Here is a 13,743-nt window from a genome sequence, read left to right as displayed (position 1 = left end):
CTCACTGCCGAAGTTAACGAATTGCGCCAAATGGCACTACACTGTAAGTGTGGTTGTACTAACACACCAACAGAAAATTCTACCAACGCCATCGCGGCCGCTGCTTCACCAAAGGTAGATTCTGCTTCTCTGGCTTCCGCCAATGTTGATGTTACTGCTTCGCAGCCCGCTCCAGCTAATTATGATGTCGATGCTTCGCAGCCTAATGTTAATTCTCTTGTTTACACTGTTTTTAATTCTACTAGTGCAGTCGCCAATGCACCGCCTGACAAACCCTTACACACACATAATAAAACAATATCATCTCGCTCTACCTCTCCGGCCGTGGATAGTGTACTCGGCGTTGACACTCGCAATGTCTCTAGGCTGAGTTATGCTGATGCGTTAGGGTCTGCCGAAATTCCTCCGCCTGGAGTACCAGCCGTAGACGTCCGTAACAACGCAGCCCACCAAGTAAATAACGATCGCAGCAAAGTCGTTAATCCGAATGGCAAGAGAATCAATGATTTGAGTGTTATTGGTTCAAATACTAACACTGAACTGAATGTTGCTGTTCTTAAGAAGGTTGCTGTTCGTAAGAAGTGGCTTCATTTAGCTTCCTTCAAGCCTTCTGTAGGCTGTAATGACATACTCGAATATGTGGAAAAACACTCAGGTATCAAAAAACAGTCGCTACTTTGTCATAAGCTCGTCAAGAAAGATGCCTCAATGGATGATTTAGAACATGTTAACTTCAAACTAGCTGTCGCCGAGGATTTGTTTCCCAAGTTGCTTAAGCCTGAGATCTGGCCTGCAAACGTCACTGTTCGACATTTTCGTTTTTTTCAACGAATAGGGGATCAGCCAGTACCAACGTAGCTCCTCCCCATGGGGGAATAATTTTAAAATATATTTCCAAAACGTCTCTGGAATGCGGACAAAAGCTAGTATGGTTCATAGATTAAGTTCGCACTTAGACTACGATGCCTTCGTTATAATCGAAAGCTGGCTGAATCCCAACTTCTCGACCCAAATCTGTATAATGTATTTCGGAAAGATAGAGATGAGTCTAAAACCGGCCGTTGCAGAGGAGGCGGAGTTTTAATTGCCGTCCAGCGTAAATACAACTCGTCCTTAGTTCAACTACAGAACTCAGATACAATTCTCGACCAACTCTGTATTGGTCTGAAAGGCTCGACGGGACGACTTTTTCTGTGTGCATCATATATTCCGCCGAATAGTAGCAGCTCTATTTACAAATCTCACATGGATAATGTCGTATCTCTTAGTTCCAGAATAGGCGAACATCATCTATGTGTGTTAGGTGATTTCAATTTGAGCTCTGTATTATGGCGTAAACTTAACAACTCATTATGGCTAACCCCTGTAAGTGCATCAGACGAAAGTGATCTGTATTCCATAGCTAGTTTCTTAAGTATTGGATTATCACAAGTTAACAGCTATTTTAACAAGCTAAATCGTCTTTTAGATTTGATATTCTTAAGCAGTAATTTAAACTATCAGTTAACTGAGTGCAACTCGCCTATATCTGTAGGCAATATCCACCACATTCCTCTAGTGTTAAGTCTACATTCCTATGAATTTTATACTGCTCCAGTTGATGGTCTCAGGCCGACGTTTAATTATAATCTTTGCGACTTTGAACATTTGAACTTAGTTTTAACGGGTCATAACTGGACCGACCTTCTCGAAAATTTAGACACTTCAAGTGCTTTTAAAACTTTTAAATCTTATGTCTATGAGTTGTGCTTAGATCTCATTCCTACTTTTCCTAGGAAGGCCTACACTTTGCCCTGGTATACTAAAGAACTAAAGTATTTAAAAAATCGGAAAAGCAAATTCTATAAGAAATACAAGGCTTCGAACTCGTCTGCTTACTACGATCTATACAAATTTTACCTACAATAGTTTAATTATCTCGACAAATATCTTTATAAAAGGTATATCAGTAATCAAGAAGCTAATATCAAAAAGTATCCTAAGGCGTTTTGGAGCTATATTAAATCCAAGAAAGCTACTTCGTACATACCTTCATCGGTTTTCTATAAAGAAAAGCTCGCGAATACCCCTGAAGAGGCGGCTAATCTATTTACCGAGTATTTTTGCTCAAACTTTGTGACCGAGTTGGACCATGACAGCAGTCTCATCCGCAGTTGTGTCTCCGACGCTACCCTATCATTTGGGTCGGTTACTCTGTCATCTGAAGACGTTGAAAAAGGTATTCAGTCTTTGAAAATCTCGAAACAAATGGATCTTGACGGCTTATCTGCCATTATTTTTAAAAAATGTCCCGCCCTTATCGAACCCTTAACGATAATTTTTAATAAGTCTCTATCCAATGGAGAGTTTATTAACGATTGGAAAAAGGCCTCTATAACCCCAGTTTTTAAAAGTGGCAATAAGAATGATGTAAAATCTTCGAATGCGTCATCAAAGCAAAGTTGTCATTCTCAGTCCGTAGCTTGATATGCCCAAATCAACATGGATTCGTCAGTGGCCGGTCAACTGTATCCAATCTTGCAGTTTTCACTGCAGACTGCTTTGCAGCCTTTCAGGATGGAGATCAGGTTGATGCGATCTATACTGACTTCTCTAAAGCCTTCGATAGTGTTTCCCATAAAATCTTAGTGGCTAAATTATAAGATATGGGCTTCCACTCCACTTTTTTGCAGTGGATTCGGTCTTATTTAGATAACAGACAGTGCGTAGTTGCCTTTGACAACGTATCTTCACAATCTTTCGTCGCGCAGTCAGGCGTCCCCCAGGGTAGCATACTGGGGCCTTTGCTATTTACATTACTTATTAATGATGTCAGCTCCTGATTCCAAACTTCAAAATTCCTTTTGTACGTCGACGACCTTAAAATCTACTCTACGATTAGAAACTTGCGCACTGCAACTTGAGCTTGATAAGCTTTACTCGTGGTGCACCCGGAATCGGCTTTTTCTGAATGTAAAGAAGTGTTTTCATTCCACATTCACTAGAAAATATAGCCCGTTACTAACTAGTTACAAAATTTCTGGCTCAACCCTCGACCATGTTACTGACTTCAAAGATCTTGGTGTATATTTTGATTCCAAACTTCGATTTACCACCCACGTTAACTATGTTGTTTCGAAATCGTACGCTATGCTTGCTTTGGTAAGACGTAACTGTTCAGCTTTCTCGGATCCATACACGCTCAAGATGCTATATACTTCATTAGTAAGATCTCCGATTGATTACGCAGCCCTCATTTGGAGACCGTTTCACGTAACCCATATTAACCGTATAGAGCGAATCCAAAAAATATTTATTAAGTTTGCACTCCGTTCTTTAAACTTTACTGATCCTATACCTCCCTACGAATCCCGTTGTCAACTTTTATCCCTGAAAACTTTACAGTCCAGATCTTCCTTTCTCTCTTGCAGCTTTGTGTATAACCTGATAAATTATACAGTTGACTGCCCTGCCCTACTGGAGAAACTAAACTTCTTTATTCCTGCGCGGAATCTCCGACACGTCCCTCTGTTTTACACTGAGTTTCCTAAATTTGATTACCTTAAATTTGCTCCCATACCAAGAACTCTATCTGAATTAAATAATATTCCTAACTTCGACCCGTCCCTGTCGCCTGGAGCTGTCCGGAGCCCACTGTATAATTATTTTACCTAATTACTTTAACTAGTTCCTAAGCAATTCCTTTCTGTAGTCAGTAAGAAATTAATTGTTTCATATGACTTACAAAATAAATAAATAAATGTTCCAGTGTTCTAGATCTATGATCTAGATATAGTACCAAGGCGATTTTATACAAGGTGGTGTTACTGGCGAATTGAGATTTTCGCCGCGGTACTTCCTAATGTCAAAATGATGTGTTTGTTGTAATATGAATACGCCTTGTTTATAACAAACACATCATTTTGACATTCAGAAGTACCGCGGCGAAAATCTAAATTTGCCCGCAACACCACTAAGGCAAATTTATACAAGGTGGTGTTAATGTATGTATGTTAATGTATAATAAATGTATTTATTGCAGTAAATTTTGATCTACTATTTAATATTAAAATCTACCACAATGTTTTAGGCTGATCTACCGCAAAAAAATTGTAGAGTCCGAACACTGGTATAGATACAAAAAGATGGAAGGCTGCATCGATGAAAAGGTTGCCACCTTTTGTAAATTACTTAAATTGGTGTTATGTTGAAAATTTCTTTTGGGTGTTCATTTAGGGTTTGTCTATGCGTATTCATTTGATCTATTCACATCATTTTGTGATTTAGAATTGATAATAAAATATTGATTAGAGGGTGCATTATAATTAATTAAATTTTTCCCAGTTGTGATATATGAAACTAAGAGCAATTAAATGGGTATTTGCTTGAACCTTTAACTGATAAGTACAACATACTATAAATACAGCCTACAGGACGTGAATTGAACAGAACGGAAAACAACACCGAAACCAGGTTCTCTCCAAACCAAACTTGAGAAGGGATGACGGAAAATCGTTCCAATAAACATCAATTATACATTAACTGAGTGTTTTTGTATTCTTTGGTATTTGATACTAAAGTACTGATGGAGTCGTTGAATTTAACAAAGAAAAGCACCAGCAATAATAGAACAATTCTTATTTATAAACATCTTGGCAAATTTGCTTGGAGTGCCGAACATCCCCGGCCATGTTTGTTAATTTGTTCTCTCCTTCATCCTCTCTTTACCGCTCGCTACATTTCATTTCACATTGAAATGACAACAACATTGCCAGATTTGTGATTGCACATATTTTCAAGCTGAAAAATATAAGTCAATATGACAAAAAAATCGCGTTCATTTTGATAATATTTTTCTCAATCCAACACTTCATACAAACAACACTTCTATCAAAAAGAAAATATTTTGTCCAATTAATAAAAGAAAATGTAAATTCGAGAAAACTTTATCACAGCAACAAAACACATATAACTTCTTCAAACTAACAATTCCTCTCCTTGTAAAACTGATGAAAATATTCTTAATATGACAAAATTGAAAGGTGAAACTGATAAATTTTGTTTAATTTGAAAAAAAAAATCGTTTAAGGCTTAACAAAAATATTTTGTCAATTTGACTTATTTTTTTTTTTTTGTGTGTATGGTACAATTTATGGAAGAAAGAGAAAAAGAACTTGTCCGAAGAAGATTTGAAGGATGTTGATGTTGTGGATCAATTTAAAGAAGAAAACGATTTTCTACCAGCTATAAACATGATTCAATAACTACAGGTTGTAGCAATCGTACAAAAACAACATTTACCGTTGGTATTAACTCCTTGTGTCAACAATAGCTTCTTTATCTATTCATATTCGTATGTATATGTACACCCTGCATACCAGGATTTCAGAGAATTCTGAAAGGTTTCACAATTTTTTTAAGGATTTTCTTTAAGGAATCGTACAGAAATTTCTTTACAAGTTCCTGTCAACCGCCTCATATGTATATCTTTAAAGATTCCTAAAAGAATCGTAACAAATTTCCGATACTCTTAAAGATTTTGGGAGTATGTGTATGTATACGCGGGTATGTAAACAAAGCAAAACAGGCGTTAATTTGAGATAAGCGTGCTCATAAGAAGAAGCATGGCTTCTATCGCTATCACCTTTAGTTGATACGCCTTGAGCTATAAATTGGTGTATTTCCATTTTGAGCGCTTTTCCATGCACAACAGCGAATGTGTAGCGATCGTTTGGTACACTTAGTAGAGTAAAAACCTGGCACAGAAGCACAAAAGGGGAATAAAGGCTTTCTGGACTATGGCCCCTATTATGAGTTACATTCGATCTTCGACTGTGGTCGAAAGTGCTGATCGAACGAATTTTCATTTGGTATCATGGCGCTCATTCGATGAAGATAGCGCTGTTGTGAATTTCGCTCGTTTAGGTTGTTCAAATAGGAGGTTGTTGTAAATAGTGTGCTTATACATACTATGTACATACATATGTAAATTTGTGCAAATTAAAATGAAATAAAAAAGTAAGCGAGTTTATATAAACGTGGTAAAAAAAATTTAATTAGTACAACGGAGTTCTGGTTGAACGATTCGTCAGAGGATGAGAGCTTAGAAAACTGGCCAAGAGCAGAAAATGTTTAAGAGACTTTAAGTGCAGTCTTTCGAATATATGTTGACATACAATATATTTAAGAAATTTTGTGATCCAAATTTATTTAAAATATATTAAAACTATAAACAGCTCCATGATTTTGTTCTCAGAGATCGTGCCAACAGCGTATTGGGATTTTCTTTCATATGTAAAACCAGATTTTCCGAGCTTGAGCTTACTATTCACGACGTTGGAAGTTCTAACTTAGAATCTGCTAGCATCTGTCCAAAGTGCTCTTTAGATCACCCGGTTTCGGAAGATTGCAAGGAAATTGTTAAATGTACCAATTGTAAAGGATCTCATTCTGCTTTGGATAAAAACTGTCCTCCTCGAAACAAAGCTCATACATTAAAATCTATTATGATAATTGAAAAGTTGACATTAAAAGAGGCCAGAAATAAATTCTCAGCAGTTTTTGGAAATCGTTTTAGTCTATTGGACTCGGATTCTTCAGAATTCGCTTGTTACCTAGCAATAATCCTACCTCAACCCAAGATAATACTAAGATTGCAGCGATTCGTATACATTCACATTGGTCCTATTCCACGATAGCTAAATTGAATGAAAATAACATTAGGGAGGAAGATAAAAGAAAAAAGACTTGGAAGGAATATAATGACTGCATTAAGGATCACGTTATAACGGAAAATTCTTTTAATAAATCTATTGGAGTAACTGAATATGAGAAACTAACAACTGAAATTAATAAAATGCTTAATAATATTTTACTTAATAATGATGAAGTAATTAATAATAATATGAGATTAAAATTAAATGAAATTAAAGATAAAATTAATCGGTATCAGATAAATAGAGATATATCTTTAATTAATAATAATGATGGATAAAATTAAAATTTTACGATATAATGTTCAAAGTTTAAAGAAACCAACCAAAAAAGAATTACTGGAACTTACATTATTGAATCACAAAATTGATATTGCACTTTTAAGTGAAATTTGGATTAATAATAATTCGAATACGAGTTTACAAAATTATAATTTTGTTGGTGCATATAGATCTGACGTGGTGGTGGCGCAGGATTATACATTACGAAATATATTAAATTTAATTTAATTAATTTGGATTCGTGGTTGGATGTAATAGCAATTTCCACAATGAATCTAAACCCTAATTTCAATATAATTAGCATCTATTGCGAACCGAACCTAAATAATAATATTATTAAACGTGAAATTGAAAAAATATTTATTACATTGCGAAACTTCAATAAACCTACTTTATTTGGCGGTGATTTTAATGCAAGGAGTGCAACGTGGGATAACAATCGTTTTAATCCTAAAGGGCAAATTTTGGATAATTTGTCTAGAGATTTTCAATTTTATTGTCTTAATAATAAATCTCCTACTTTTGCAGTGGGTTCAAATTTTTCCTCACCGGATGTTACTTTTTCTAATTTTACTAACATTAATACCAGTTGGGAAACTTTACCAATTAAAATTACTAACAGTAATCATATACCAATTTTAATTGAAATTAACTTCAATAAAATAAACTTTCGGGATAAAATAATTCAACATAATAAAATTTTGGAAGAAATTAAATTTTTAAAAATTAATGGTTCAATAAATAGAAGAAATAACAAACTCTTTCAATCAAATAACTTCAAGTAATACTATTAAATATGTTCCCAAACAGTGGTGGAATCAAGAAATTAATAGATTATATAAATTACGAAATAATGCTAGGAAAAGATATGAGAAATATAGAACAATTGAAAATATGACAATTCTTATGAAAGAACAATTATCTCTTCAAAAGGAAATTTCAAAGGCGAAGAAAGAAACTTTTCAAAATGTTTTTGAGGACTTATCTAATCCCATAAATTATAGTGATATGTGGCGTAAAGTTAATAATCTAAAAAAATATCAATGTGTAAAAAAGTAAATAATAGTTGGAATTCGGAAGATCAAATCAATTATCTTTCTTTTATAACACGAAGTATTACAAATTTTAACCCTACGCAAAATTTAACCACATTATCCATCAATAATAATGATCTTGTTTCAATTGAAGAATTTAATTTTAATAATTTTTAAAATTTTTTGCATCCAAGAAATCCTAACTCTTCAAAGGGTAATGACAATATCTCGTATAAAATGTTAATGTTGTTGCAATTGGCTGATGAGGAAAAAAGAAATGTATTTAATTCATTACAAGTCACTTGGGACGCTGGGAGTGTACCTGAAATTTGGCGAGAAATCAAAATCATTCCTATTTTAAAAAAAGGATGTGAAATTGCTAACATTTATAATTATAGACCAATATGCCTTTTATCCGTTCTTGCTAAGTCAATAGAAGGGCTCATTAAAATTTATTTTGATAATTTTATATCGGAAAAGAAACTACTTCCAGACAGATCATATGGATTCAGGAAAAACCGATATACTGCGCAATGATTTAATAAATGATATTCATTTTAAAAAAATTAAGAAAATTCAAGTAATGGCTGCTTGCATCGATGTTGAAAAAGCTTACGATTCGGTTGATGCCTTCACTCTCAATAATATTTTGGAAGAAATAGGCATAAATCTCAAAGTTAAAAATTGGATAATTTCTTTTCTTGAGCGAAGATATATCATGATAGGAAATCAAAAAGTAACAACTTGTAATGTCTGGCACAAGGAAGCGGTTTAAGTTCTTCTGTGCAGAATTCGACTGATCTGGCCACCACTTAAATGCTCGCGGTAAGAAACTGGTGTCGCTCTTATACTCTCCCAATTTTATATACATATGTTTGTACCTATTTTGTCAACCCATGTACTTGTACGTAACCATATACATAAATATATTGTATGTAAGCACAGTTAGCCGTTACCAGCATTCACTTAGCTTTGCTTTGCTATATATATACATATGTGTCCAACTTTGTAAAAAAAAATAGAAGTGTTTCTAATCGTGTTGAGAAATAACGTGTTTTATTAAGCTTTGTACAGAACATTTTGGTGCCTCCTGTGAGGACAAATTGCATTAAATTTAAAGTTATTAAGTTTTCGGTAATGGCGGAATTAAGGTTGCGTGCGTCAACTATAAAATCAATTAAACGCATATATGAACGAGGGCAAGCGAGTAAACTTGGCTCCTATGACGAATTCCAATTAGAGCAAGAATTGAAATCGGTTTCAAGCCACTTTGCGCGATTCGTGGCTAACCATGAGCTATTGGTGGCCAGTGCGGAAAAGGGCGAGGTTGAGGCTCATGAAACGCTCTGGGAAGAAGTGGAAGATATATACAACGACACTTGTTGCATTCTCAACCGCGCGATTACAGGTGCGAAGCCAAACGTACAAGCCGGAAGGCAGCATTCGCATGAATGTGAGTTTAGGTTGGAGCCTCTCGCCATTCCAACGTTCGACGGTACGATGCAAACCTGGTTAGCGTTTAAGGACGCATTTGAATTACTCGTGCACAACACCGAGTATCCTGAGGCCTACAAATTGGGGAAGTTGCGACAGGCAGTTAGTTTACATGCAGTGCCACTCGTGGGAAGTGTATACTCGGGCGGCTATGGCGAATTATGGAGTGCTCTGAAGGAACGCTGTGACAATAAGAAGAAGTTAGCCGAAACACATGTGTCCCGTCTTCTTAACATTAAGCCATCGTCAGAGGACTCATCAGAATCATTATTGGCCATCGTCGATACAGTGCAGGAGTCACTGCGTTCGTTACGGGTGATGGGGCTGCCAGTCGTAGAGTGGGATGCTATGCTTGTTCCCATAATAGTTTCTAAGCTTCCAACTGTCACTCAGCGTGAATGGAACATGAGTTGTTCGCCTACCGAAATTCCGAAGTTAGATGAGCTACTGTCATTTTTGAGCCAACGCGCCCACAGCCTCTCCACAGCCATTGTCACGTGGTCCAGCAGGACCGACGCTACATCTCGAGGGCAACAGCGCACTAGTTCACAACGTACTGTAAAATCCCACGTCGCAGCTGCAGAAGAAGGAAAATGCGCATACTGTCAAGGACCGCATCGCACTACAAAGTGCACCCGTTTTCTTGCAATGAACCACGAAGAACGTGTAAATGCCCTTAAAGCCGCTAGGCTTTGTTTCAATTGCCTAAAATTGGGACATTCAGCTAAGCAGTGCCCTTCGGGTCTTTGCCGACATTGCAATCGGAAGCACAACTCATTGCTTTGTCGGGAAACTTTATCTACGAACGCAGGAGGGCTGACCGCGACAACCACTCAACCGGTTCCCATGAACAAGGATCAGTCCATCTGACTAGAAGCTTCGGCGGTCACCTGCCATACCAATGCGCATCACACAGTTTTATTAGCGACAGCACGCGTTTATGCATACGGTGACCCAACGACTCGACGCATGGCGCGCGTGCTCTGTGACCCGGGATCGCAGGTCAGTTTTGTTACAGATAAGTTAGCTAATTCTTTATCTCTTCGTAGACGTAAATGTGATATCCCTGTCCAAGGAATTTGTGCCCATTCTTCCGCTCGCGCTCGTGGTAGCGTCTCGCTCACATTAGAATCTGCCCATACTAGTTTTACGCTGAAGATAACTGCGCTTGTCATTCCGTCAATTACTACGGTCATCCCCGCAACGTATATTGACATGACACAGTGGAAGCACTTGTCCAGCATACAATTAGCGGATGCACAATTCGGCGTTCCCGGTAATATCGACGTGCTAATTGGTGCTGACGTATGGGGTCAAGTTGTCGAAACTGACTTCAAATTTGGCGGTCCTTGTGAGCCGCACGCTCAACGCACTGCTTTCGGGTGGGTCATATTTGGCCCAGTTTCTGCAGCACAACCTTCAACGTTGCCAACTCTCGCATTAAGTACGCAGCTATGCGACGAGGACATACACTTGGAGGAACTGCTCCGAAGTTTTTGGAAGTTAGAGGAAGTGCCCTCCCTAGAATATGATGGAGATGACGAATGCGAGCGAATTTTTTGTAACACCCACTCTCGCACACCTGACGGACGCTACGTTTTATACATACCATTTCGTCCTGATGCGCCGGCTTTGGGAGATTCTTATACTCATGCATTACGACAGTTTTACCTTCTTGAGAGGCGACTGGCAGCAAATAGTGAACTCCGGGAGAAATACATTGCTTTTATGCGCGAATATGCAGACCTAGGCCATATGGAGCGCGCATACTCATTGAACGATAATGAAACGGGCTTTTATATCCCGCATCATGCAGTTTTGGGGAAGTTTCGCGTTGTGTTCAATGCCTCGGCGAGAACTACAACCGGCGTCTCNTAACGATAATGAAATGGGCTTTTATATCCCGCATCATGCAGTTTTGGGGAAGTTTCGCGTTGTGTTCAATGCCTCGGCGAGAACTACAACCGGCGTCTCCCTGAACGAAGTTCAGCTGGTAGGAACGACAATACAAGATCCGCTACTTAACATAATATTTCGCTTTCGCCGCTTTCGCATCGCATTGTCTGCCGATGTTGAGAAGATGTTTCGACAGGTACTTGTTAAACCCGAGCATAGAGATTTTCAGCGCATTATTTGGAGAGAGTCCCCAACCGATGACATCACTATATACCGCCTTACAACGGTGACTTATGGTATGGCTAGCAGTCCCTACAACGCGGTCCGCGCACTCAACCAATGCGCATACGACAACTACAAAGTGGTCGCTGATAGTCAACAATCGATAGCGGCACGCGATGCGATCTTGTCGTCTTTTTATGTCGACGATTTTCTTACCAGCTGTGACACTGAAGAAAATGCAACTGAACTTGCATTCAACGTGACTTCCATATTGTCTGAAGGCCACTTCCATTTGGGTAAATGGAATTCCAATAGTGGTGAAGTATTAGCACGCTTGATTGGCAACCGTTCTCCTAACGTAGAGATGACCATCGAATCACCAACAGCAACTGTACTTGGGCTTCGATGGGATGCAGCAGCAGATGAGCTATTTTTCAAGGTAGATCTGAAAGAGAGCTTAGGCTTCCTAACGAAGAGACGGGTACTAAGTGCCGTCGCAAAATTATTCGACCCTACCGGCATACTGGCACCAGTTGTTATTACTGGAAAAATATTTATACAAAAGTTGTGGGCTGCTGGCTTGTCGTGGGACGAACCACTGCCAGATGAACTTCAAACCACCTGGGTAGCCTTTTACAGCGAACTCGACGTAATAAACAAAATCCGGATTCCGCGATGGTTAGGTATGGCTGAAGGAAGAGCTACTACCCTGCTAGGATTTTGCGATGCCAGTACGCTCGCGTATGCAGCTGTAATATATATTAGAGCCACAGATGCGGAAGGTCATTCAGCTGTATCACTGCTTACGGCTCGTACCAAGGTGGCGCCCCTTAAAGGAGCAACGATCCCGCGTCTGGAGCTTTGTGCCGCACATTTGCTCGCTGTTACCCTCGAAAACGTACGTATTTCCTTCAGATTAACAGATACTCCTTATTACCACTGGTCTGATTCTCGGATTGTGTTGTGTTGGCTACGCAAGCCGCCCACTACTCTAAAGCCGTTTGTGTCGAACCGGGTGCATCAAATACATGAGTTAACCTCACCAAACTGTTGGCATTATGTAAGATCAGCTCAGAATCCGGCAGATTACGCCAGTAGAGGTATTCGGGCATCGCAGCTGCTGGATCATCCNCGCAATGTTACGCTTCGGACGGCGAGCGGCACCATGACCCGGGCAGTACACAAACTATGTCGGCTTCTTGATAGCGAACATTTCGAGTCCACGGCCTCGACCGGGCAGGATGTGCAGAATTCGACTGATCTGGCCACCACTTAAATGCTCGCGGTAAGAAACTGGTGTCGCTGAAGACCGGCTGCCGTCCAGTGCTCTTATACTCTCCCAATTTTATATACATATGTTTGTACCTATTTTGTCAACCCATGTACTTGTACGTAACCATATACATAAATATATTGTATGTAAGCACAGTTAGCCGTTACCAGCATTCACTTAGCTTTGCTTTGCTATATATATACATATGAGTCCAACTTTGTAAAAAAAATAGAAGTGTTTCTAATCGTGTTGAGAAATAACGTGTTTTATTAAGCTTTGTACAGAACACCTTCATTATTTAACATTTATACTGCTCAATTACATGGAATGAATTTGTTCACGTAAAATTCGAAATCAAGCCAAACAAATCCTTGAAGAAAAAATTAATATATTTCAACGTGAATGTTCTAACTTAAAACTTAAGTTAAATTCTCAAAAAACCAAAATAATTTAATTTAATAATAGAAATTATCAGTTTAAATATCCGGTTTAATAATACTCATCTGGAACAGGTTCATAGCATCAGATATCTGGGAAGAATTATCAACGTAAACAACTCTTGTGCTCTTCATGTTAATCATGTTATTGGTAAAGTTAATTCAACTTGCAAATTTTTAAATATCTTGAGTGGTTGCAAATTTGGAATTGATCCTAGAAGAGCTTTACAGTTATATAAATCTTTTGCTCGTTCCAAATTGGATTATGCTGCTTCAACTTTCTGCTATATCTCTAAATCGTCTTTACAAAAATTCTCTGCATGTTGTAATGCAAATATTAGAAGATGTTTAGGTCTGATAAGATCCACACCAACGCAAATAATCTATAATATGGCTGCGGAATTACCACCCAA

The 13,743-nt window shown here is 38.1% G+C and overlaps 2 protein-coding genes across 2 annotated transcripts; both read left to right on the top strand.

Moving 5' to 3' along the window:
• The first annotated feature begins 10,717 nt into the window (after positions 1-10,717).
• Positions 10,718-11,380, top strand: LOC108368260 (uncharacterized). Its single transcript, XM_017623080.1, has one exon. The coding sequence runs from the start codon at positions 10,718-10,720 to the stop codon at positions 11,378-11,380; it is 663 nt and encodes a 220-aa protein (XP_017478569.1).
• Positions 11,381-11,390: 10 nt separating this feature from the next.
• LOC108368259 (uncharacterized) lies at positions 11,391-12,896 on the top strand. The gene has a single exon (XM_017623079.1). The coding sequence runs from the start codon at positions 11,391-11,393 to the stop codon at positions 12,894-12,896; it is 1,506 nt and encodes a 501-aa protein (XP_017478568.1).
• Positions 12,897-13,743: the final 847 nt, after the last annotated feature.

The sequence above is a fragment of the Rhagoletis zephyria genome, unplaced genomic scaffold (assembly GCF_001687245.7).
Source record: "Rhagoletis zephyria isolate East Lansing unplaced genomic scaffold, Rhagoletis_zephyria_1.1 Rzeph_scaffold_03035, whole genome shotgun sequence".
NCBI lineage: Eukaryota > Metazoa > Arthropoda > Insecta > Diptera > Tephritidae > Rhagoletis > Rhagoletis zephyria.
The sequence above is the reverse complement of the archived record's forward strand: the minus strand, read 5'-3'. Positions and strand labels throughout refer to the sequence as shown.